Source organism: Urtica dioica, chromosome 2 (assembly GCF_054948205.1).
Source record: "Urtica dioica subsp. dioica isolate 48M chromosome 2, U.dioica_male_clone48M_v1_H2, whole genome shotgun sequence".
In the NCBI taxonomy this organism is placed as follows: domain Eukaryota; kingdom Viridiplantae; phylum Streptophyta; class Magnoliopsida; order Rosales; family Urticaceae; genus Urtica; species Urtica dioica.
In genome coordinates, this window is record NC_142757.1 from 9,820,280 (window position 1) to 9,847,377 (window position 27,098).

Genomic DNA, 27,098 nt, shown 5'->3' on the forward strand with positions numbered 1-27,098 from the left:
TGTTTACCCTTCATAAATATCATCAGCTAGTCGGGATTTACAAAATTACCATTTTACCCTTCTGGCTGTTATTTCCTCAACTCCTTTGTCGCTTGTGAATAAGTTAGAAACAATGTATTGACGAGGAGCTAACAAGTCACATTGATTCATCCAAAAGAGTCATGACTCAATTTGGACACTGGCCAGTTCATTTATTTATATTCCAAGGAACAAAGCATGAGGTGATATTACATTGCATTTCAGCAATCTTGTACATGAATTCCATATCTATGAGATCTTCGCAAAGTTACTCATGACATCTTCATAACTTAGTACTTCACCGATAGGTTCTGTTCAGAATCACATAGTGAATCCGAACTCTCTTTCTCAAATGAGAATACGTAAGCTATGATATGACATGTCTCATTTCAGGATTGAGGTAAGCATGATGCAATTCATACGTAGTGACTTCGAGACAAAAGAGGTTAAATGGTTTGTTCTCATCTTGTCTCCAACTCTCAATTCAGTACCTTCGGAAGATACCTAGAAGAACTATAGAGTCTCCAACTCTCAATGTCCCATAACCAGACATCATAGATTCTCCTAACAATCGTACTGAGATCAATAGTCTTTTGATCCTCAAATTGCGAATATATTATTTTAAGCAAACCATGAAGAGTTTGTTCATGCAAATCTACATTTGTCTCTTCATGTGTTGTTAGGTTTGTTTAAGGACTAAAGACTAAGGTTTTATCATAACGCATCAGACAAGGGAGAATGAATGAACGTTTCAACTTTTATTAATAAATAAGCAGTTACAAGCAAGAGTCTTCGTAAGAATATATTACATCAAATGTACATAAATAGAGACTACAACTCTTCTTGTGGGCACCATTGACAACAAAATCCCACTTGACTCAAAGAAGATGTGAGTAGCCCTTCATTCCTAATCCCTCCCGATGCTTATCGAAGGCCTTGTTCGCTAGGGCCTTGGCGAATGGATCTGCTAGGTTGTCCACCGTTGAGATCTTCTTCACCTCCACGTTTCCGCGTTGCATGATCTCTCGAATCAAATGGTATTTCCTCTCAATATGTTTAGAGCGCTTATGACTTCGAGATTCCTTTGAGTTAGCGATAGCCCCACTATTATCACAATGAAGGGTTATGGGCTCATCGACGTTTGGAACGACTTCCAAGTACTTAAGGATGAGCACAGATCCCGAAGTGGATTTCCCGGAATCCTTATCCGCTTAAAAATCAGAGTCAGTATATCCAGTCATGTAACGCTAGAAATTTAAAAAAAAAAAAAACAAATGTTGGAAGTTAGAATTTTGAATGGACACGAATGTGGTTAATGGAAATAAAATCTCGTTAAGATTCTATGGATAGAAAATTATGTAATTAATTTTCTAAAGTTTATTTCCATTAGTTCAGGTTGAAATATTAGGTTTTAATGTTGAAGGATTAAAGAGCAAATCCTAAGAACTTTCTTATTTCTTCTTGGTTGAGTCTCGGCCACTTTCTTTTTCAAGTGGTAAGGATGAGAATAATAAAAGTGCTGATCATCTATAAATGGACACGTGTGAGTTGTATAAGACAAGTTCCAAAATGGCAGATTATCACAAATGATACATGTGACACGTTTTAGTAGTGGCTACCTCTTTATTTTGGTCATACTTATCCCTTCCTCTTGATGTATATTCATTCAATTAAATATGCTCTCCAAAACCCATTCGACCAAGACCACAGAACACACGGAAAAAAAAATAGCAGTATCACGTGAGAAAGAACAAGAGGAAAATCGGGAAAGAAAAATAGAGAGCGAACGAGAGAGAGAGTCTGAGCACGAGGGAGGGAGAGAGAAAGACGGATGCGAGGGTCCGAGGAACAACCACAACGTCGAGGAGAACCCGCGGTGGCTCGCCGAGGTCGCGCGCGAGGGCCGGCTGGGATATGAGCTTCGCCGGAGTAAATTCAAGGTAATAATCTCGGTTTTCTTCACCCCTCAACCTTGGATTTCGAATTTTGAGGCTTGAATTTTGGTTCCAATTATGAAATCAATATGGGTGATTTCTGGGGTTTGATTGAGAATTTGGGGATATGATTTTTGAACGTGGTTTGATGATTTTGGGATATGTTTGAGTGTCTTTATGCTTGTTATGTCGAGGAATGGATTCGATTGCGGATTTTTTTTTACAAGTTTACTTTGATATTTTGGTTTTGGCCGTGAGTAATTTGTCTTGGCCGTGTATGTTAGCTTTGGCCTTGTGGTTTTGGTTTTTGAAAATCTGTTTATGAGTAATTGATGATTTGAGAATGGTTATTGTGGATTTCGGGGTCGGAAATTTTGGGTTCATGAGGTTTCGGAAATTTTTGTGACATGTTAACTTGTTTGGTCTTCGTTTGAGCTTTGTTATCGAGGGTCTAGGATCGTCTTAGGACGGGTTACGCAGAGCCCATAGCGACTGTTCGGGACGACGAGGATGCGGCCCGAGAAATGACGGAGCTGTCGCACGAGCCTCGATGAGGCGAGGCCGAGACCGGGTGAATAACGGCGTTTCGGTTTTGGCTCGGAGACTCGCGAAGCGTCCATTTAAGAATTAGCGAGTTATTGTATTATTGTTTTGTAATTATGAAAGTTAAAGTTATTTTGTACGAATCGGTTTGAGTTAGTATGTTAGTATGTCTTATTTGTTTTAAAGTCGGTTTCGATGTAAGTTGGAAAGAGAAAAAAACAGTAGATTATTCGTTATTATTATTAAGCCCGTTTAAGGATTTTAAGAGTTCAGACTCGATTTTGATTTAATGTTGGATTTCTCGGTCAATCGAGCTTAGTAATAATAAGATTTGATATTTCTTTTGGAATTCAGAAAAGAGAAGAACGAGGCTTGCTTATTAGGATTATTCTCGGGTTTCGAGATTGATCGTAGTTTTCGTTCGAGCTTACACGTTCTCGTATCGTTTTTAGTTTTGTTCCAAGGACTTGGTTTCCTTATAATTGGATATGTCTTTGGATTCTACGATTATTAAATCGTACGTTTGAGTTTGAGTATTGTGGACTACTCATAGGATTCTGATTCAGGATCGGTTTGATTTACCGTGATAGGACTCAAGACTGAAAGTCGTTTAGAGGGTTCACGGAGTAAGTGAACGTCTTGATTCTCGGTTTTAGTGAACGTTCAGGTTCACAGGACGAGCGAACGTCTCGTGGAAGAGCGACATAGACGCTTACTCTCGAGGTAGGTTATTATAACCTTTCTCTCATGATTTTATGGTTTGGCCACAAGTATATATTATTTTCGAAATGAAAGTGTTTGTGAAAATGCCACAAGACTCGAGACCTGTTTTTAAAATGTGGCGTAATTTCAAATCGGGAGATCCGATTGTGAAATTTGTTAGAATGTGAACATAATATTGGGTAGTTATTATAGAATGTGGACATAATATTGGGTAGTTATTAGAATAGAATATTATGTATTTATTGTAATTCATTTCTTTCCTTTATGTTTCTTGTCTAACTTGTATAAATACCCATTACGTGAATGAGAAATACACAACCTTTTCTCTCAAAAACCTCTCTGATTACATGGTATCAGAGCCATCCGAAAATTCCCAAAAATTCGAAATCAAACATCCCATTACCTGGGTTCGAGATTAATTTGCCCTAAACCACCAGATTCACCAGATTAGGGTTTCAATTTTTTTTTTTTCCAGAAAATCTTCTAAGCCTCCGAAATCTTTTCATCATTATCATCTAAATCCATCGATCCCCTACACTCACCACTTACCCAGACCATTCAGAAACTCAATTCCGATCAATTCTGTGCCAAAACCTGTTCATTCCGCCGACCCACGCGCCTCCACGCGCCGCCGCCGCCGCTGCCGCAAAAAAAAAAAATAATAAAAAAAAAAAAAAATTATCAGGTTTATCTCGTCTAGCTGCTCACTCTTTCCAAAACGACATGGCTGAGAAAAAGGCTGTTGGTGTACCGGAGATCATGCCCATCCTCTCGAAGATCACCGACCACAAGTTGAGTGGTTCTAATTACCTCGATTCGAGCAAAACCATCCGGTTATTCCTTCGAAGTATCGACAAAGATGATCATCTAACCGATACAGCTCCAAGTGACGAGTCAAAGCAAGCATGGCTTCGGGAAGATGCTCGCCTTTTCCTACAAATCCGTAACTCCATTGGTAGTGAGGTAATTGGTCTTGTTAATCACTGCGAGTTCGTCAAAGAATTAATGGACTATTTGGATTTCCTTTATTCTGGAAAAGGGAATCTCTCTCGCATGTTCGATGTATGCAAAGCCTTCTACAGGGCTGAAAAACATGATCAATCTCTCACCACCTATTTTATGGAGTTCAAGAAGATCTATGAAGAGCTCAACATGTTGCTGCCCTTCAGTGCCGACGTGAAAGTTCAGCAGCAACAGCGTGAGCAAATGGCCATTATGAGTTTTCTTGTGGGACTGCCTTCAACCTTTGACACTGCAAGATCTCAGATAATCTCTGGTTCCGACATTTTCTCTCTCCAAGAGGTGTTCAGCCGCGTTCTTCGCACGGAGGGAGCCCCGTCTAATCCTGTCAATGGAGCTTTACTATCCCGAAACACGCATAGCTCAAGCCGCCCCGCTTATTACAAACCTGGAGCCCCAAGGAATTCAGAGTCTCGTCCAACAGACACTGCCGCAGTCACTTGTAACTACTGCAAGAAACCAGGTCATACGATCCAAGAGTGCCGAAAGCTTCTATACAAGAATCAAAAGAACCCATCTGCTCATGCTGCATCCTCCGATAACAATTTGGTTCGTGTCCCTGCTGATGAGTATGCCAAATTTTTCAAGTATCAAGAATCACTAAGGACTTCAAAACCCTCTGTCGCTGCCATTGTCGAATCAGGTAATCCGAGTGCGTGTCTTCTTTCCTCATCCTCCAATTGGGTCATTGATTCTGGTGCCACAGATCATATGACAGGTAATTCAAAACTTTTCTCCACTCTTACACCTCATGCTTCCGCCTCCACGGTTACCTTAGCCGATGGATCTCCTTCCAATGTTATTGGTTCTGGCACTATCACACCTACCTCTTCTTTGACGCTATCGCAAGTCTTACACTTACCCAACCTATCATTTAATCTCTTGTCTGTTAGCCAACTCACAAAAACGTTAAATTGCTCAATCTCATTTTTCCCAAACTCGTGTGTTTTTCAGGATCTCATGACGAAACGGACTATTGGTAAAGGACATGAATCTGGAGGCCTCTACATTCTCGACACACCCAGATCCATTGCTTGTTCCAGCACCACGTCTGCCCTTGAAGAACATTGTCGTTTAGGTCACCATTCCCTTCCTCTTCTAAAGCTTCTTTGTCCTCAATTTCGCTCAGTTTCGACTTTAGATTGTGAGTCGTGTCAGTTTGCTAAACATCATCGCCTTAGTTCTAGCCCTAGGATCAATAAGCGATCTAGCGCTCCATTTGAATTAGTTCATTAAGATGTTTGGGGTCCATGTCCTGTTACGTCCAAACCAGGTTTTCGATACTTTGTCACTTTCGTGGATGATTTTTCTCGTGTAACTTGGTTATTTTTAATGAAAACGCGTTCTGAATTATTCTCATTATTTTGCTCTTTTTGTGCTGAGATCCGTACTCAATTCAATATCTCTATTCGCACCTTCCGTAGTGATAATGCCAAAGAGTACATGTCTAGTCAATTTCAAAATTACATGACCCAACATGGCATGCTTCATGAAACATCATGTGTTGATACTCCGTCCCAAAATGGAGTTGCTGAACGCAAAAATCGACACCTTCTTGAAACTGCACGAGCTTTGCTATTTCAAACAGGTGTTCCAAAGTGTTTCTGGGCTGATGCCATCTCTACTGCGTGTTTTCTTATCAACCGTATGCCATCATCTGTTCTTCAAGGTGCGATTCCTTACAAAACATTATTCCCTCAAAAGCCTTTGTTTCCCGTTAATCCAAAAATCTTCGGTAGTACATGTTTTTCTCGGGATGTTCATCCAGGTCTTACAAAGTTAGATCCAAAATCCTTAAAATGTGTGTTTTTGGGATACTCTCGTCTTCAAAAAGGGTATCGGTGTTACTGTCCTAGTCTTCAAAGGTATCTTGTGTCTATCGATGTCACCTTTCTGGAACACTTACCATACTTCACATCTGAGAAATCAACCTTGCCACCTCCCGAGGACGATGATCTTTTAGTCTATTCCATTACTTCACCAGAAGTTCCATCTCCCTCACAGGTACCACCTCCTTTAGCACCCGACTCTACAGACACCATAGCACCTGACTCCACAGATGCCATAGCACCTGACTCCACAGACACCATAGCACCTGACTCCACAAACACCATTGAACCTGCTCCTAGCGTTGCACCTCCTCCTCCTCCGATCAAGATCTACACTCGTCGTATCCGTCCGGTACCACACACGCTCATTGATCCTCCAGAGACATGTCCTACACCGGGTCCTTCGTCATCAGATCCACCTCCAATCGAAGATCTTCCCATTGCATTACGCAAAGGTAAACGACAGTCTACTTACCCCATCTCTTCATCTATCTCATATAATCTTTTGTCATCCTCCTCATATGCCTTTGTTTCATCCCTCGACTCTATCACCATTCCTAAAACTGTTCGTGAGGCATTAGATCATCCAGGTTGGCAGAAAGCAATGACAGAGGAAATGAATGCCTTAGATGACAATTGTACTTGGGATTTGGTTACTCTTCCTTCAGGGAAACGGGCAATTGGATGTAAATGGGTCTTTACGGTCAAAATGAATCCAGATGGCACGATTGCTCGATTGAAGGCCCGCTTAGTCGCTAAAGGCTTTGCCCAGACATACGGCGTTGACTATTCCGATACTTTCTCTCCTGTTGCCAAGTTGACATCCATCCGACACTTCATCTCCTTGGCAGCAACTCATGACTGGCATCTTCACCAACTTGACATAAAAAAATGCATTTCTACACGGCGACCTACATGAAGAAGTGTATATGGAGCAACCTCCTGGTTTTGTTGCTCAGGGGGAGTGTGGCCATGTCTGTCGTCTTCGAAAAGCATTGTATGGGCTGAAACAAAGTCCTCGTGCTTGGTTCGGAAGGTTTAGCCATGCCCTTGAAGAGTTTGGGCTTCGAAAGAGCAAATCTGATCACTCTATATTTTTCAGGAGCACAAGAGATGGTGTCATTCTCCTAGTTGTTTATGTGGACGACATAGTAATTACAGGGAGTGATACTACCAGCATTTCGTCTCTCAAAGCATTCCTCCACACTCAGTTCCAAACAAAAGACTTGGGCACGCTAAAATACTTCTTGGGTGTTGAAGTATCGAGAAGTAAAAAAGGTATATACTTATCGCAAAGGAAGTATGTACTTGATTTGCTTTCCGAAACAGGAAAATTAGGTGCCAGAACATGCACTGCCCCAATGACTCCCAACATGCAGCTTACTAAGGAGGGTGAACCAATGGATGATCCTGAAAGATATAGAAGATTGGTCGGCAAGTTAAACTACCTCACCGTTACTCGTCCAGACATTGCATACTCCGTCAGCATAGTAAGTCAATTCTTGGCATCTCCGACAGTTGATCATTGGGCAGCATTGGAACAGATCTTGTGTTACTTGAAAGGAGCACTAGGACGTGGAATCCTATACTCAAATCATGGTCACAATCGGATTGAATGCTTCACAGATGCAGACTATGGAGGGTCTAAGATAGACAGAAGATCAACTACTGGATATTGCATATTTTTTGGAGGAAACTTGGTCTCATGGAAGAGCAAGAAGCAACATGTCGTATCAAGATCAAGTGCGGAGTCGGAATACAGAGCGATGGCCCAAGGAACATGCGAGATAATGTGGATACAACAGCTATTGACTGAATTAAGCTTCAACGTCACTTTGCCAGCAACATTATGGTGCGACAACCAAGCTGCCATCCATATCGCATCCAACCCAGATTTCCACGAGAGAACAAAACATATTGAGATCAACTGTCACTTTGTTCGCGAGAAGATTCAACAAGGCTTGATTTCCACCTCATATGTAAAGACAGGCGATCAAATAGGGGACATTTTCACGAAAGCACTTAATGGGGTTCGGGTCGAATATTTTTGTAACAAGCTGGGCATGATTAACATATATGCTCTAGCTTGAGGGGGAGTGTTAGAATGTGAACATAATATTGGGTAGTTATTATAGAATGTGAACATAATATTGGGTAGTTATTAGAATAGAATATTATGTATTTATTGTAATTCATTTCTTTCCTTTATGTTTCTTGTCTAACTTGTATAAATACCCATTACGTGAATGAGAAATACACAACCTTTTCTCTCAAAAACCTCTCTGATTACAAAATTGAATACTATTTTCAGTATTATACACATATCTCTTATTTGAAAAATATAAATATAATATTTTTCTTTATTGGCATGGGATAGCCGAATACTTATATATACGAAGCGGAGAATGCATGCGTATATCTAAAAGGGTGTGGAGAGTGCACCATTCTGATCAGAGGACTGCCACGGGTTATGTGGGTAGGCGGTGGCAGGCCACAAGCATAAAAATTGCATTTTGCATTCGCATATCTCATCATTCAATGCACGTTTACTTTTCTACAAGCTAGAGTCGTACGTGGTTGGAGATCAACATGTGACGATGGATATATTTGTACGTGTATGGAGATCTATACAGGACAAGAGTAGGACTATGATATATGAGAATTATTATTTTTGAAAATCTATTTTTTTTATAAATCGAGCCAAATGTTATAACACCTACTTGGCCTCAAGCTCACCCCTACGTTTCTTTGTTTTTCTTAAATTATCTGTATAACCAGGAAAGTGAGAAGAAGTGTTAGGACGACCTCGGGGTTAAGGGTGGTCGAGAGTTTGAAAGTCTTTCGTTGGATAGACTATCAAGTGTCGAAGGTTTGTCTTATTTTTGCTTCTTTTCTTTTATCTTTGGACTTGTAAAGTAAGTAACTGAGTATGCACCGTGGGTTAGTTTTGTAAATTTTATTACTGTTCAGATTATATTCTAATCACACCCCTTTTTCCCGGGGCGTGACAAGTCATAGTCAGGTCAGTACCCGAATATGTAAGCATCAAGTTCCTAGTTCTTCTAAGATACTTAAAAACATGCTTAATAGCAATTCAGTGGTGCCCACAAGAAGAGTAGTAGTGTCTATTTATGTACATTTGATGTAATAAAGTCTCATGAAGACTCTTGCTTGTAATTGCCTATTCATTCATTAATAAAGTTGAAACGTTCATTCAATCTTCCTTGTCTGAAGCTTTATGATAAAACCATAGTCTTTTAGTCCATAAACAAACTTAACAACTTACGAAGAGACAAATGTAGATTTGCATGAACAAACTCTTCGTAGTTTGCTTAAAATGATATATTCACAATCTTAGGGTCAAAGGACTATTGACCTCAGTATGATTGTTAGAAGAATCTATGATGTCTGGTTATGAGGCATTGAGAGTTAGGAACTATATAGTTCTTCTAGTTGTCCGCTCTGTCGCTCTCTAACTAGGAAATTTGTTTCCGAACTTATAAGAGTCGATGAACCAACTCCAAAAACTAAGTGGGAGGGTTATATTCGTTGTTTGTAACCCACGATCCCCAACACTAATGAAAGATGCAATAACGTGGGACTAAGAGCCGCTCTTGCGACCCTCACTTAAATGTGAGTACTCCAAGGCGTTATTGCTTCGATCATTGCTCAATGAGCTACGTCCGAGAGTGATGCAATGATGGCAAGGCCTCCCCTTGGGGGATTGTTTTTCAAAGCTGATCTTTTGGACTAAGTGGTTGGTTGCACACTTAGGCTCAATCCCTAGTATCCTTCCTTAAGGCTCTGCGAAAGGATGTGAGTGATCAAACCAATTTACAAGGTGGCTAGTCAAAAAGATGTACTGACATCTTGGCTTAGCATTAATGATGTGTCATTTACTTATAAATGGAGATTTTTTGCGGCCTTCTCTTGAGGGAGTAAATTATCGTTTGGTTTATAACACCTTTGGATTTTACAAAAGTCTTAATGAAACTTAAATCCTAAACCAAAGACTAATCATAAACTTGTTTCAACTTAAATAGGCAATATGTCTCTCAAACATCTCTCAATCTTTCTTTCCTCGAATAAACTCGAAAACGAAAACTACGTTGATTCGAAACGTAACCTCGACATAATACCTACCGTTAACAAGCACAAATGGGTACTCACCACCCCGTGTCCTCCTCTGACGAATGATGATTCAACTCAAGAGGACAATGACGCCTTAGCGGCCTGGCTTCGATCCGATGAGATTGTGAGGTGCTATATCTTGGCATCTATGAACAATATGCTGAAAGAGCAACATCGTGACATCGAGACTGCCGCTGACATGCTCTACAATCTCCTTGAGATGTTTGGAGGGCAAAGGCGTCAAACAAGGCAACAAGCAGACCGACAGTTTATGAACTGTCGCATGAAGGCTAGGACTCCTGTTGGAGACTTTATGATATTGATCATTAGTCATCTGAGTAAAATGGAAATTCTAGGATCTGAGATTGATGGGAAGAATGTCATAGATGTGATCTTAGAAACTCTCCCCGCATCTCTTGATACCTCCATGATGAACTATTCCATTAACAAGCTAGAGTACACTGTTACCAAGCTTATGGAGGAACTTCACACTGCTGTAGGTCTCACTAAGAGAAAGAGGAATCAAGGAGAGGCACATGCTACTGAGCAAAAAGCCTCCGCCTCTGGAACTAAGAACAGACCTTACAAAGCCGGTAAAAAGAACTGTCCTGCCTATCTCAAAGCAAAGGAACGTAGTATTGTACTAGTTACCGAAGCATGCTTAGTAGCTGATAATGTATCAACGTGGATTCTTGACTCCGCTGCTACTAACCATATTTGTTGTTCCTTGAATGGTTTCAAGAAAACCAAAAGCTTAGAGGAAGGCGAGTTCTGTTTCAAATGGGGTGATGGGAGCCTCGTGTCTGCGAAAGCTGTGGGATCCGTGACGCTGTCTTTTGAAGACCGCACTTTAAACTTGAATAATGTTTATTTTGTTCCTACCTTTGGGAAGAACTTAATATCTGTTGCTCGTCTTCTTGAGCAAGATTATTGTTTAAAGTTCATTAAGAATGGAATTCGTATTTCGTTTCCTGATAATTCTTTGGTCACTGATGCATGTATGAAGAATGCTCTTTTCTACATCTATCCCACTCAACCTTCTCTTTTAGACACCGAAATAGATAACGATCTAATTAGGGAGCCAAAGAGGATCAAACTTTCTGAATCCTCCGATCTAACAAAATCAACATACCTCTGGCACTTAAGACTTGGTCATATCAGTCTAGATAGGATTAAGAGACTTGTGAGGGATGGTCCACTCCAAGCCTCTGCAGTAGGCTCACTACCTACTTGTGAATCCTGCATAGAAGGAAAAATGACTAAGCGACCTTTCTCCGATAAGGGTCGAAGAGCCACTGAGTTGCTGGAACTAATACATTCTGATGTATGTGGTCCGCTCAACCAACAGGCACGTGGAGGATACGAATACTTCGTTACCTTCACTGATGATTACTCAAGATATGGGTTTGTCTATTTGCTTAAACACAAATCCGAGACCTTTAACGTATTTAAGGTCTTTAGGGCTTTAGTGGAAAAGCAAACTGGCAAAGTGATCAAAACCCTTCGATCTGATCGAGGTGGTGAGTATATGTCTGGAGAGTTCGATGACTTTCTTAAAGAAGAAGGTATCGCTTCTCAGCTTACCACACCTGGCACACCTCAACAAAACGGAGTGTCAGAGAGAAGAAACCGAACTCTTATGGAGATGGTTAGATCGATCATGAGTTACTCATCACTCCCGCTTTCCTTTTAGGGATATGCCCTCGAAACAGCCGCCTACATTCTGAACCAAGTTCCGTCTAAAACGGTTCCTGGTACTCCTTATGAGAGATGGACTGGCCGTAAAGTGAATCTTGGCCGTATCCGAATTTGGGGTTGCCCTGCACACGTGCTAAGGCAAAAGACTAGCAAGTTGGCTAGTAGGTCAGAATTATGCCTGTTTGTAGGATATCCGAAGGAAACCAAAGGTTTTACTTTCTATAGTCCCGAGGACGATAAGACTTTCGTTAGCACGAATGCTCGTTTCCTTGAGGAGGACTTTATGAAGGATGCGAAACCTAGAAGCAAAATTATGCTTGAAGAAAAGTTGGGTGAGGAAGCTTCTACCTCATCTGTAAGAACTGTTCTTACCCCAACTGAAACACAACCTAACTCAACAGAATCTCGTCAAGTAGTACTTCGACGTAGTGGGAGGGCTGTTCAAAAGCCTGACAGGTACATGTCTTATGGAGACTCTGTTGTAGCCGTCTCTGACATGGATGACCCTGTTTCCTATAGCCAAGCAATGGCGCTTGTTCTGAATCAAACCTTTGGCTTGACGCCATGAAAGTTGAAATGCACTCGATGTATGTCAACAAAGTCTGGAAACTTGTAGACCTTCCTGAAGGGATTAAACCCGTAGGGTGTAAGTGGATATACAAGAAGAAAAGGGGTCCTGATGGGAACGTCGAGACGTTCAAAGCACGACTTGTGGCGAAGGGTTATACCCAACAAGAAGGGATTGACTATGAAGAAACCTTCTCGCCAGTCGCGATGCTTAAATCCATCCGCATACTCCTATCCATAGCTGCAGCTCTCGACTATGAGATCTGGCAAATGGATGTCAAGACAGCCTTTCTGAATGGCAATCTTGACGAGCGCATTTACATGGCTCAACCAGACGGTTTCGTGGATAAAGGTCAAGAGACCAAGGTTTGTGAGTTGCTTAAATCCATTTATGGACTAAAGCAAGCATCTAGGTCATGGAATATTAGATTCGATGAAACTGTAAAGAGCTTCGGCTTTGAACAGTCAATAGATGAGCCTTGTGTTTACAAGTTAATACACGAAGGCAAAGTTGTGTTTCTGGTACTATATGTCGATGATATACTACTCATTGGTAATGACGTGGGTAAGTTATCTGAGGTTAAGGTCTGGCTAGCAAGGCAATTCGATATGAAGGATCTAGGAGAAGCCGCGTACATTCTGGGAATCCAAATCTTTCGAGATAGGAAAAACCGGACCTTGTCGCTCTCTCAAGCATCTTATATTGATAAGGTGATGGATCGCTTCTCGATGCAAGACTGCAAGAGGGGTCAAACACCCTTTAGGCATGGAGTTTCACTCTCTAAGGACCAGTCTCCCAAGACTGCACAAGAGATTGAAGACATGAGAAAGATTCCTTACGCCTCTGTCGTGGGAAGTCTCATGTATGCCATGCTTTGCACTAGACCTGACATCTGTTTCGCCGTTGGCGTAGTTAGCCGTTTCCAATCCAACCCTGGACCCGAGCACTGGATTGCTGTTAAGCATGTTCTTAAGTATCTTTGAAGAACTAGGAACTTGATGCTTACATACGCAGGTACTAACCTGACTATGACAGGATATACCGACTCCGATTTTCAAGCGGATAAGGATTCCAAGAAATCCACTTCGGGATCTGTGTTCATCCTTAATGGTGGAGCTGTTGTGTGGAGAAGTATTAAGCAATCTTGCATTGCTGACTCCACAATGGAAGCAGAATATGTGGCTGCTTGTGAAGCATCCAAAGAGGTTGTATGGCTTAGAAAATTCCTTAAGTATTTGGAAGTTGTTCCAAACGTCGACGAGCCCATGACCCTTTATAATGATAATAGTGGGGCTGTCGCTAACTCAAAGGAACCTAGAAGCCATAAGCGCTCTAAACATATTGAGAGGAAATACCATTTGATTCGAGAGATCGCGCAACGCGGAGACGTGGAGGTGAAGTAGATCTCTGGAAGATCCATTCACCAAGGCCCTAGCGAACATGGTCTTCGACCAACTTCGAGAGGGATTAGGCATGTAGGACTACTCACATCTTCTTTGAGTCAAGTGGGAGTTTGTTGTCAATGGTGCCCACAAGAAGAGTAGTAGTGTCTATTTATGTACATTTGATGTAATAAAGTCTCATGAAGACTCTTGCTTGTAATTGCCTATTCATTCATTAATAAAGTTGAAACGTTCATTCAATCTTCCTTGTCTGAAGCTTTATGATAAAACCATAGTCTTTTAGTCCATAAACAAACTTAACAACTTACGAAGAGACAAATGTAGATTTGCATGAACAAACTCTTCGTAGTTTGCTTAAAACGATATATTCGCAATCTTAGGGTCAAAGGACTATTGACCTCAGTATGATTGTTAGAAGAATCTATGATGTCTGGTTATGAGGCATTGAGAGTTAGGAACTCTATAGTTCTTCTAGGTATCTTCCGAAGGTACTGAATTGACCAGTGCACTTCTAGAGACAAGATAAGAACAAACCATTTAACCTCTTATGTCTCGAAGTCACTATGTATGAATTGCATCATGCTTACCTTAATCCTGAAATGAGACATGCCATTTCACACCTTAGTATTCTCATTTGAGAAAGTCAAAGTTCGGACTCACTATGTGATTCCGAACAAGGCCTATTGGTGAAGTGCTAAGTTGTGAGTCTGTCATGAGTAACTTTGTGAAGTTCTCATAGATATGGAATTCATGTACAAGATTGCTGAAATGCAATGTATGTCACCTCATGCTTTGTTCCTTGGAGTGTGAATAAATGAACTGGCCAGTGTCCAAATTGAGTCTTGACTTTTTTTGGATGAAACAATGTGACTTGTTAGCTCCTCGTCAATACATTGTTTCTAACTTATTCACAAGCGACAAAGGAGTTGAGGAAATAACAGCTAGAAGGGTAAAATGGTAATTTAGTAAATCCCGACTAGCTGATGACATTCATGAAGGGTAAACATAGATAATATTCAGTGGATCCGCTCATCATAATTAGGTCGAATTCTTGAGTAGAAAATAAATTCATTTGAACCGAGAGATTTTCAGTGTCAGCTCTTTAGTGGAGTCAGTTGGCATTAAGCTAAACTTGGAAAAGGTTTGTGAACTTTTGAGTCCAAGTGTTTAGCTAAAGCTTTGTTCATTTGGGTCCATGAGGTCACTGTCACGAATCACATCGATAGGAATAGTTAAACTGGAAGATAAGCCAAAACAAGAACGAAAATAGTCAAAAGGGTATTTTTGTCTTTTGAGACAAAGGATGAAATGAATGTCAATAAATTTTTTGACAAGGTCATTTTGTGACATGTTTCACTCGGCCATGACTTGATCATTGGGCCTTGTGAATTAATTTCGTTTCATGAGAATTTTATTGAAAATTCTTAATGGGCCTTTCTCATGTTGTCATGAACAAATGAAGGAGCTTCTAGAAGCTCCTTCTAGAGAGACTTGGGCGCCTACCCTAATAGAGAAATAGGAGAGTTTATTTTGTGCATAAATGTATTTAGATACTTGCCAAAAGAAAAAGAGGAAACAAATTTGCATAAGGATGCACAAGGGAATCGGCCACATTGAGAGACAAGGCAAGCCTTGAACAAAATAGGAAACAAATCAAGGCTTCTAGAAGCCCTAGCTTGGCCGAGTATCTCAAAGGGAAAAAAGAGGAAATTGCTCATGAATATGTGATATTCTATAGAAGAGGAAACTACCTTATTGAAGGTGAGACCTCTCCTATAAATAGGAGCCTCATTTCCTCACAATTGATTCATCCAAGTTTAAGAGATTTGAGAGACTCTCTCTCTAGAACTTGGCCGAAAATCCTCTCTCTCTCTCTCTAGTTTATTTTCGATTATTTCTTGTCTTGGCACCTAGGTCCTCACTCGACCTAGTGTTTAGCTCTGCGACTTCGAGACTCGTTCTCAAGTCGTAGTGTTTAAAAGTGCCCACTCACTGATTCCTTCTTTTCGAGTGATTTAGTGATAGAAACTTTCGTGGTTGCTCGAGGTGCCGAGGAAAGGAAGAGAGACGTGCTGCGAGGGGAGACGAGCGTTGCAACTTTCCAAAAGCTTCTACAAGGTTCAAGCTTCAAGAAAGGTTAGTAACTTTAATAGCTCATATTAGTTTTTATTTACATGTACATGCTCTTGTCTAGGTTAGTAAAAACTAGTTTTACTTAAAAAGAAAATTTTTAAAATTCCGCCGCTTAACGAAGCGTTAAACTTTTTCTTAAACCCTAGATCGATTCCAACATAGCATACATGAGGCTTCATACGGTTGAGGCGTAAGGAATTTTCCTCATGTCTTCAATCTCTTGTGCATTCTTGGGAGATAGGTCCATAGAGAGTGAGACTCACTGCCTAAAGGGTGTTTGGCCCTTCTTGGAGTCTTGCATCGAGAAGCGATACACCATCTTATCAATATAAGATGCTTGAGAGAGCGACAAAGTCCGGTTTTTCCGATCTCGAAAGAATTGGATCCCCCGAGTGTACGCGACTTCTCCTAGATCCTTCATATCAAATTGCTTTGCCAGCCAGACCTTAACCTCAGATAACTTACCCACATCATTACCTATGAGTAATATATCATCGACATATAGTACCAGAAACACTTTACCTTCGTGCATAAACTTGTAAACACACGGTTCATCTATTGACTGCTCAAAGCCGAAGCTCTTTCCAGCTTCATCGAATCTAATATTCCATGACCTAGATGCTTGCTTTAATCCATAAATGGACTTAAGCAACTCACAAACCTTGTTCTCTTGACCTTCTTCCACGAAACCGTCTTGTTGAGCCATATAAATGCACTCGTCAAGGTGTCCATTCAGGAAGGCTATCTTGACATCCATTTGCCAGATCTCATAGTCGAGAGCTGCAGCTATGGATAGAAGTATGCAGATGGATTTAAGCATCGCGACGTGCGAGAAGGTTTCTTCATAGTCAATCCCTTCTTGTTGGGTATAACCCTTCGCCACAAGTCGTGCTTTGAACGTCTCGACGTTCCCATCCGGACCCTTTTCTTCTTGTATATCCACTTACACCTTACGGGTTTAATCTCTTCAGAAAGGTCTACAAGTTTCCAGACTTTGTTGACATGCATTGAGTGCATCTCAACTTTCATGGCGTCAAGCCAAAGGTTTGATTCAGAACAAGCCATCGCTTGGCTATAGGAAACAGGATCATCCATGTCAGAGACGGCTACAAGAGAGTCTCCATAAGACATGTACCTGTCAGGCGTCCTCCTCAAGGAAACGAGCATTCGTACTAACGAAAGTCTAATCGTCCTCGGGACTATAGAAGATGAAACCCTTGGTTTCCTTTGGATATCCCACAAACAAGCACAATTCTGACCTACTAGCCAACTTGCTAATCTTTTGCCTCAGCATGTGTATGCGGCCTAGATTTACTTTATGGCAGTCCATCTTTCATAAGGAGTACCAAGAACCATTTTAGACGGAACTTGGTTCAGAATGTAAGCGGCTGTTTCTAGGGCATATCCCCAAAAGGAAAGAGGAGTGATGAGTAACTCATCATTGATCTAACCATCTCCATAAGAGTTCGGTTTCTTCTCTCTGACACTCCGTTTTGTTGAGGTGTGCCAAGTGCGGTAAGCTGAGAAGTGATACCTTCTTCTTTAAGAAAGTCATCGAACTCTCCATACATATACTCACCTCCTCGATCAGATCGAAGGGTTTTGATCACTTTCCCAGTTTTCTTTTCCACTAAAGCCCTAAAGACCTTAAATACGTTAAGGGTGTCGGATTTGTGTTTGAGCAAATAGACAAAACCGTATCTTGAGTAATCATCAGTGAAGGTAACAAAGTATTCGTATCCTCCACGTGCTTGTTGACTGAGCGGACCACATACATCATAATGTACTAGTTCCAGCAACTCAGTGGGCTCTTCGACCCTTATCGGAGAAAGGTCGCTTAGTCATTTTTCCTTCTATGCAAGATTGACAAGTAGGTAGTGAACCTATTGTAGTGGCTTGGAGTGGACCGTCTCTCACAATTCTCTTAATCCTGTCTAGACTGATATGACCAAGCCTTAAGTGGTAGTGATATGTTGAGTTTGTTATATCGAAAGGATCATAAAGTTTGATCCTTTTTGGCTCCCTAACTAGATCTATATCTAATTCAGTGTCTAAAAGAGAATGTTGAGTTAGATAAATGTAAAAAAGACCATTCTTCATACATGCATCAGTGACAAAAGAATTTGAAAAAGAAATACGAATTCCATTCTTTATAAATTTAAACAATAATCTTGCTCGAAAAGTTGAGCAACAGATATTACGTTTTTCTAAAAGGAAGGAACATAATAAACATTATTCAAATTTAAAGTGTGGTCTTCAAAAGACAGCGTCACGAATCCCACAACCTTCGCAGACACAATACTCTCATCACCCCACTTGAAGCAGAAGTCGCCATCCTCTAAGCTTTTGCTTTTCCTAAAACCAGTCAAGGAGCAGCAAATATGGTTAGTAGCAGCGGAGTCAATAATGAACGATGATACATTATTAGCTACTAAACAAGTTTCGGTAACAAGTACAATACCTTTTTACTTGGTTTTGAGATAGGAAGGACAGTTCCTACGCCAGTGACCAGGCTCATTGCAGTGGTGGCACTTGTCGTTAGACTTGTCCACCTTAGGAGCATTTGGCGTCTTCTTCTTCTTTTGAACCTTAGGTTGGTTCTTCTTCTCGCCCTTGCGAGGTCTCTTCTTAGATCCAGAGGTGGAGGCAGTAGCATGTACCTCTCCTTTAGTCCTCTTTTTCTTAGTGAGTCCCTCAGCGGTGTGAAGCGCCTTCATAAGCTCGGTAACAGTGTACTCTAGCTTGTTCATGGAGTCTTTGGTTTAGGATTTAAGTTTTTAGCATTTGATAAATCGAAAGGTGTTACAAACAAAATGATAATCTGCTCCCTCAAGAGAAGGCCGCAAAAAATCTCCTTTTATAAGTAAATGACACATTATTAATGTTTAGCCAAGATGTCAATACACCAATTTTAACTAGCCACCTTTTAAATTGGTTTGATCACTCATATCCTTTCGCAGAGCCTCAAGGGAGGATTACTAGGGATTGAGCCTAAGTGTGCAACCAACCGCTTAGTCCAAAAGGTCAACTTTGAAAAAAAATCCCCCAAGAGGAGGCCTTGTCTTCATCGTCTCACTCTCGGACGTAGCTCATTGAGCAATGATCGAAGCAAAAACGTCATACAGTACACTCATTGAAGAGAGGGCCACAAGAGTGACTCTTAGTCTCACGTTAATTGCTTCTTTCATTAGTGTCGGGGATCGTGGGTTAGAAACAACAAGTATAACCCTCCCACTTAGTTTTTGGAGTTGGCACATCGTCTCTTATAAGTTCGGAAACAAATTTCCTATTCATAGAGCGATAGAGCGGACTTCTAGAAAGGAATCATAGATCTTCATGTTCAAGGAAGAGCAATGTTAGTGTATAAAGGCAAAAGGTATATACTTGGACATTTTCCTATTTTCTATTCGGGAAAGTGCAAGAGCGAAAAAAATAAAAGAGCGGCTCTTACTCTCACGTTAATTGCTTCTTTCATTAGTGTTGGGGATCGTGGGTTACAAACAACGAGTATAACCCTCCCACTTAGTTTTTGGAGTTGGTACATCGACTCTTATAAGTTCGGAAACGGATTTCCTAGTTATAGAGCGATAGAGCGGACAACTAGAAAAGAATCCTAGAGGTTCATGTTCAGAGCAGTGTTAGTGCATAAAGGCACAAGGTACATACTCGGATCTTTTCCTATTTTCTATTCGAGGAAAGTGCATGAGGGAAGTGTGAACTTCAACTCACTCGAACACTTGAAAGTTTGAGATTACACATCTTTTATTTTTCGGCTTGTCTACGAGGAGACCTCCCACTCAAATTTTCAAGAGCATATAGATTTTGAACATATGTGATATAGATATAGTTTTGAAAACATTTTGAAAAATTATTTGATTTGGATGACAAAATATTTTCAACTTTGAAAGCGAAAACGGTTTTTCAAAATTCAAACTAGTTTTGTAAAAATTCAATTTCAATTAAACTTTCAAAAATCAAAACATTTTAATTTTTCACATTATGTTTATTATCTTATAAAAAACAATTTTTCTCAAGGAAATTTTCTCATTTAGAGTTCTATAACTCATGGAGTGGGGTCCTAAATTCGGAATTCAATAATTCTAAAAAACTGGACATGTGGAACAGCCGTGCACCTCGGAGTAACTAGTTATAACTAGCGGCTCCGATGTCCTTTTAATCTAAAACTAATTGCATTGGAAAGAGGACAAATAGATCTATAATTTGATTCAAGAATTATTAAATTTCGAATTGTGAGCAGAGAATTATGCCACTTTTACTGCGGGTTTTTCTCGTGCTCGAAGAAAACTGAAATAATTAAAGTTCGGACTTTGAGTGCGAAAAAGAATCGGGTGTAACGGAACGTTTTAGGAAGTTTTTAAAGCTTTTATATGTGTTTTATTAACATGGTATAAAAGAAAATAACAATAAACACAAAACGAAACGAGTAAATAAACGAAACTAGCAAGACAATATAACTAGTCACAAAATTACACGAAATTTCTCAAACTTTAAAAACATGTTTTTCATTATAAAAAATTAAAAACTTTTAGAACTGATTCTAATGTGTTTTAATAACATCCCAAAGATATAGAAAATCAACATGATTTTTAATTTAAAGGCATGAGCAGTAAATTAAAAAAAATCTAAGAAAACAATTCTAACTTGTCACAAAATTAGTAAACTTTCGAAAACGATTTTTTATTGTTTGATCAAGTAAATAATTAATCAATTACTTATTTTTTTATTGTTGGACCAAGTAAATAAATAATTAATTAGGTTTTAAGCAATTGGGCCTTGCACATATGAGGTGGACGATTTTTTAGGGTTTTGAGCATTGGGATTTGCGCCAACCCCTTGGCCATGTGTGTCAATATTTGTCCATGCTATACTGGTACTTACCAATATTTTCTTTTTAGTTGTTTAAATAAGATATTGTCATTTATTCTCTCTCATGAATATTTAGAGAGAATAATATTTAAAATGAAATAAGATATTGTCATTTATTCTCTCTTATGAATATTAGGAGAGAATAATATTTAAAAGGAAATAAGATATTTCCTTCATTCTCTCATAATTAAATATTCTCTATTTAAACAGAAATTAAAATCTCGTAGATATTGATCTGATGGCTAAGAGAGAAAGTAGGATGCATGAGATGAGATCCAAGGGCCATGCTTTGATTCACTAGTGTGAACATAATAGAAGAAAATAATATATTTTGGAAACTACCAAAAATATAGCTTTTCCACTACTATAAATAGGGGTTCATGAGAAGGCAACACATACACTTTTGTGCTTCAGAATTTTCGACCAAGAGCTCTCCCTCTCTCGCTCTTGGCTGACGCCCCTCTGCCCCTCTTGAAACTCCGTGATTCCAATCTCATAAACACGGTGCGATCTAAACACCTTGTTGTAGATCGTAGTGAGATAAAGATTGTGCCCAATCATCTTTCTTATTCGTCTCGAATATTACGTTTCGGAAGATTATGGTGTCATCACTGACGAGTTTAGAGCGTCGAGGAGCTAAATCTTGAAGATAGTCTTATAAGACTGAAGACGGATGAGTCAAAGCTTGAAGATTCTATAGGTGATCCAAAACATGTAAGTATTACTGAATCTCTTAACCTAGCTCTTATTGGTTGCTTGACATTGCTTTCATAAATAATTAATAAGTAAATCTAGATCTTGTTAGATAACCATAATAGTAATTAGCTCTTGTTAGTGTAATTAATCTTTTCCGCACTTAATATGGTTATCAAGGTGCAATAATCAACAACCACCTTAACAGTCCCCGTCGTCCCACTGTTGTCGGAAACCCACGCGTCCACGGAGGAGAGATCTTGGCCGTCAAAAATCCATGGGCGCCGCCTGAGAAATCGCAAATCCAAAAGAGGAGGATTGCGCTGGGATATCTTGGGGTGGATAAAAGAGAGTCTTCTTCGAGGGTCCACTTGACATAAGACGGTCATAGGAAGATGACGATCCTAGCAAATCTCCTCGGGCTAGAAGGATTGGCTCTTAAATTTTGAATTTATCGCTCGGATTATATCCGAGCACAAACTCGGGGGGCTAATGTTGTTTGCCCGTTCCGGACCGCCAAGGACGAAACCGTCGACCAAGGACTGGCCGGCCAGTCTCTGACGGCCTGTCCCAGTCAGCCACTCCTGGACAGCTAAGGCCCAATTGGCCAGTCCCGGGCAGCCAAGCTCGACAGGCCCTTCCCAGTCATCCGGCCTCGGTCTACCAATGGCCGGCTGGATGGCTTGCACGCCCAAGTTCGTCCTTGAGGCGAGGGAGAAGAACTTTTGAGTATATGAATACAAACATTGTTAAACCTCTGAGTCACTTGTTTCACTCATCTTTGGCTTCTAAATACTCTAAACGTTAATCTCTCACATCAATCCTAGTAATGTTGATTGTCGGAGAGGTATACAGAGGCAACCCCTATGTTTCCCCTTCGTAGTTCATCGTTTTCATTTCCTACAGGATTGACGAAGAACAAGAAGGACTAACAATAGTTAGGGAGAACTTGGGATACTGAATTCAGGACGCTAGGACTCGAACGCGATCACTTGATTTGACCTTGGGTCGAACCGTTTGGAGCCTCTAAATTGTTGTCTAAAAACGAGCGATCACATTATGTATGATGGATTAAGAGTTTTGACATTGGCTTGTTTGATGTGTACGTATCATCAAATATGGTTGTGGTTTTTTTTGGTTGTTATGCGCAGATGGATTAATATTTTAGAAACTTGATTAACATTTTGGAACTTGAATATATCAAAGGGAAGTATGATTTGACATTGCTTATAATAACAACCTGTAGTGATTTGAACCAACAATAACAACCTGTAGTGATTTGGAACAACAACATATTGATATTAAAATTTGTATCTAAAGATTTTTAAATAACATGAGTAAAAACGAAACCAAAAAAAAAAAGCATAATATTCTTGAAAGTAAAAACCGCAAATAATGAAAATAGAATTGATAAAGGAAGAAAATCAATTAGAGCGCAACATTTTGTTGTAGCCGGCTTGACCACGACAACAACAAGACAACCCAAAAATTTACATCGCTTGGAAACAGGATCTTTATCTTAATAGGCCTTCTGGGAAGCGCCTAGATGGTATGAGGTTGAATATACTTCTCACGACTGGAAAGAATCAATGAGCAGAAGTTGTTGTATTCAATTTCATCCGCAAATTCTTCTTCCTGAAAATCCAAATCCACATTAATAAAATATCCAATATGTACAGTTTTCCATAAAACAGAAGTCTTCAAACAACTCCGCTACAAAAATTGGTGGATTAAATAAATAGACATATGGGTTAATTATTTTGAAATGCTGGAAAAACTAGTTCATGAACATATTCGAAATTTGATTGATGGACATATTTATGAAATCAGAAAAGACAAATTCGGATTATAATCAAAGAAGAAAAATTAAAACACGATTAATGGACAAATATACGAAAAGAGATTGGAAAAACCATTGAAAAAACACAACTCAAATTTAGGTTCGAATCAAAGATGGAAAGTGTGAGGGTCAAAAATCAATTTTATAAAAATAAAAATAATAAAACCATTTAAGTTGGGCTTAGGTTCGACCAAAGCCCAATAACAGACCGAGTCCGGCTCTCAATGACATATCTGGACCCAGCTCGACCTCTGAAGCTCGGCCCAAGCCCAGTAAGAAGCCCAGTTCGCCACGGGAAGGACGAGCCGCCCAAGTTGACCCAGCGAGAGGAATCGGTCATGGTCAGATAGAAGACTCCGCCGCGAAGACCGGATCTGGGATAACTTCGACCAGCGACGTGGCAGAACCGAACTGACGAACATGTGTCCACTCCAACAATCCAGCCTCGACTATAAATAGAAGCCGATATGTCAAATTTTGCACACGCAAGCTGAGAATCTTACTTTCGATCCCGTGTTTCTCTATTTCTTCGAGTTCCTCCTTATTAACTTCGACATTCCGCCATCTTCTAGTTTGTAATTTATTCGGTTATTAATAAAAGTTTTGAGCATCTATATTCTTTTCTGTCCATTTCTTTTTAATTTTCTTTGCTTCTTATACGACGTCTTCTGAAACCCATATTTATAATAAATCAAATATATATACTATATTATAATTTGAGATTGTTGAAATCGACATCAACAATTTGGCGCAATATGTGGGAAACTCAGAAAGGCTAACCTCGAAAGGAGCAAATTCGCCAGAAAAGTAATATCATGTCTTCCACCGCAACTCACTATGAATCGGGAGAGGAAATCCCTCCGGGGATCAGGGCAATCCTGGATATGCTGAACTAAAAAATAGAAAGTCAAGAAGAAACCAACCGGAGCCTCAGTGTCCGGTTAGATTCCCTCTTGACCCCTCAAAATACTCCGGGTCAACATCCGAACTCCGGCGAGGTGACCGCCCAGGAGTCCGCTCGTAACGTGGCGTCAGCCGCGCAGACGAGCCGGGCTCTTCCCCCTGGAGTCCGTCTGGACTTCACCGGGATCCAGGTCTCTCAGGGTATGGACTAGCCCCCAGGCTCGAGCTCATAGCTCTGTGGGGGTACGGAAGAGGTCGCCACAGAAGCCCCGATCGATCCGAACGGACTACCCCCGCCACCGCCAGCGGGAGCACCTCCGGGATCCTTCCCAGCGGACTTCGGACCTCGCCCTGCGACGACCTTCCCAGTGTTCACCCCCCAATTTTTAGGCCGGCAAAACCAGATGCAAACTAATCGGGGCGAAGTCACTACGGTCACGCCAGTGTGCACGGAATTTCGCCGCTTTCAAGAGGGCAAACCCAGCACGACTGAGTTTGAAAGGTTCAAAGAGTCGGTAACAACCGAGCTAAAGGCTTTCCGTTCAAAATTCCACAGTGCGACCAGTTCTGCCCCCGAGATAGACCGACTTGTCGCCGAAACGGGAAGGACCCCTTTCGCAAAAAACATCACCGACGTCTTTATTGGAGACGCCGGGAAAGTTCGACTCCCGCGGTATAACGGGACCTCGAACCCGAAAGCTTATATCATGTCTTTCAGGATTGCGATGGGATGAGCTATGCTGACAGAGAGAGAACAAGAGGCAGGATACTGCCAGCTGTTCGCTGAAAGCTTGTTTGGAGCCGCTTTAGAGTGGTTCTCCAGGCTCGAGCCGAACTCCATCGATAGTCTCGCCAGACTGTCGGCAGCTTTCCTAAAACATTATTCGATGTTCGTCGAAGACGAGTTCACGATAGCGGACCTATGGGGAGTTCAGCAGAAGGAAAATGAGTCCTTAAAAGATTATATGATCCGCTATAAGGACGTCCTCTCAAAAATCTCCAACGTCAATCCCGAATCTGCCATAACCTCTCTAAGGAACGGACTGTGGCACGACTCGAGGTTCAAATTGGAGATGACTGTGAACCGGCCCCTGTCACTGGAAGACGCGATCCACAAAGCTACGAACTACGCTAAGGCCTAGGAGGAGTTTGCCTTCTTGGCAAAACAGCGCGCGGCCGAGAAGAAACCCCACGCTAACACATGGGTGCGACCCGTAAGCGCTGGGAACAATCCTCGGAGGCCCAACCCCCAAGAGGTCGGTTCACAAGCTAGGATGCAGCACGCCCCTCCAGGTTTTTCTTTCAACATAGGAGAAGAGAGCAAGGAGGGAGGTCCCCAGACAAAAAAATGGACTAGGGACCCAAACAAGTTCTGCGACTTCCATCAGACCACCGGACACGCCACGATAAATTGCGAAACCTTGCGCAAAGTGCTGGCAAAAAAATACGCGAAAGGGGAATTAAAGAACATCGACCTGGGTCCCCGGCCCAAAAAGAAGGTCTTTAACAACCGCGGTAGAGGCAATCCTTCACCAAAAAGATCCAGGCCCATCGAAGAAGGGGAACCGGAGTCCCCGCCGACCGCGGCAAAACACCGAGTCGACTTCATAATGGGCGGGTCGAAGTTTTGCAAAAGCTAAGCCAACTCAATAAAAGATCATCAGCGTCAGCTGATGAATAAGACCGTCAAGATCGGAGAGGAACAGGATGTTAAAATCTCATTCTCCGAAAGAGAAGCCACCGGAGCAGCAGACCAGCATGACGACGCGCTCGTAATAACAATCGACGTGTCCAACTGCGAAGTCGCTCGAGTCCTAATCGACGGAGGAAGCTCCGTAGATCTTATTTTCAAAGATACCCTCAAAAAAATGGGAATCGAAGAATCTGAGATCGAGAAGGAGCGGACCCAATTAACAGGCTTCAACGGGTCAACCACTCCATCAATAGGAACCATCAAGCTGCCCGTAAAGACCAACGGGATAAATAAAATAGTCAAATTCCAGGTGTTGGAGTGCCTCTCCCCTTATAACATCATCCTGGGACGACCATGGATACATCAGATGAGGGCCGTCCCCTCTACCTTCCACCAGTGTATCCGGTTTCCCACGCCTGAAGGGGTAGGTGAGATAAGAGGTAATCAGGCGACCTCCCGTAGCTGCTACCTCACTAACCACAAGTAAAATTTTAAAGAAACTAGTGAGAAACAATAGCAATTAACAAACATAGAGTCAACAGAAAATGAAGGCTCTAAACTAGAAGAACTGGACTCCCCGAGTATTGAAATGACAGTACAAATACAGCTCGATGGCCTCGACCCCTCTAAATGTGTGGGAGTCGGAGCCGAGCTTAAGGGAGGCATACGACGAGAACTGATTAGTTTCCTGAAACGAAACAAATCTACCTTCGCTTGGACAACGGAAGATATGCCAGGGATTAGTATCGACGTTACGTCCTATCAGCTTAACGTAGACCCAAGTTTCAAGCCGATAAAGCAAAAGAGGCGTAAACTTGGTCCCGACAGGGCATCGATAGTTAACGACGAAGTTGAAAGACTCCTCAAGGCTGACTCAATCCGCGAAGTCAAATATCCGGACTGGTTGGCCAACACCGTCGTCGTAAAAAAGAAAAATGGAAAATGGAGGGTGTGCATCGACTTTACTGACTTGAACAAGGCATGCCCCAAAGATAGCTTCCCCTTGCCACACATCGACCAGCTGGTAGAGTCAACCGCGGGACATAAGATGCTCTCATTCATGGATGCGTTCTCAGGATACA

At 41.2% G+C, this 27,098-nt stretch overlaps 2 protein-coding genes and 1 long non-coding RNA gene across 3 annotated transcripts; all 3 read left to right on the forward strand.

Moving 5' to 3' along the window:
• Positions 1 to 1,683: 1,683 nt before the first annotated feature.
• On the forward strand, positions 1,684 to 2,844 carry LOC149404063 (uncharacterized). The gene is made up of 2 exons (XR_016295434.1): positions 1,684 to 1,958; positions 2,388 to 2,844. It is a non-coding gene; the product is annotated as an uncharacterized LOC149404063 (long non-coding RNA).
• Positions 2,845 to 25,060: 22,216 nt separating this feature from the next.
• Positions 25,061 to 25,465, forward strand: LOC149404064 (uncharacterized). The gene has a single exon (XM_089607381.1). The coding sequence runs from the start codon at positions 25,061 to 25,063 to the stop codon at positions 25,463 to 25,465; it is 405 nt and encodes a 134-aa protein (XP_089463507.1).
• Positions 25,466 to 25,996: 531 nt separating this feature from the next.
• LOC149404065 (uncharacterized) lies at positions 25,997 to 26,503 on the forward strand. Its single transcript, XM_089607382.1, has one exon. It carries the CDS (start codon positions 25,997 to 25,999, stop codon positions 26,501 to 26,503), a length of 507 nt encoding a protein of 168 aa, XP_089463508.1.
• The last annotated feature ends 595 nt before the right edge of the window (positions 26,504 to 27,098 follow it).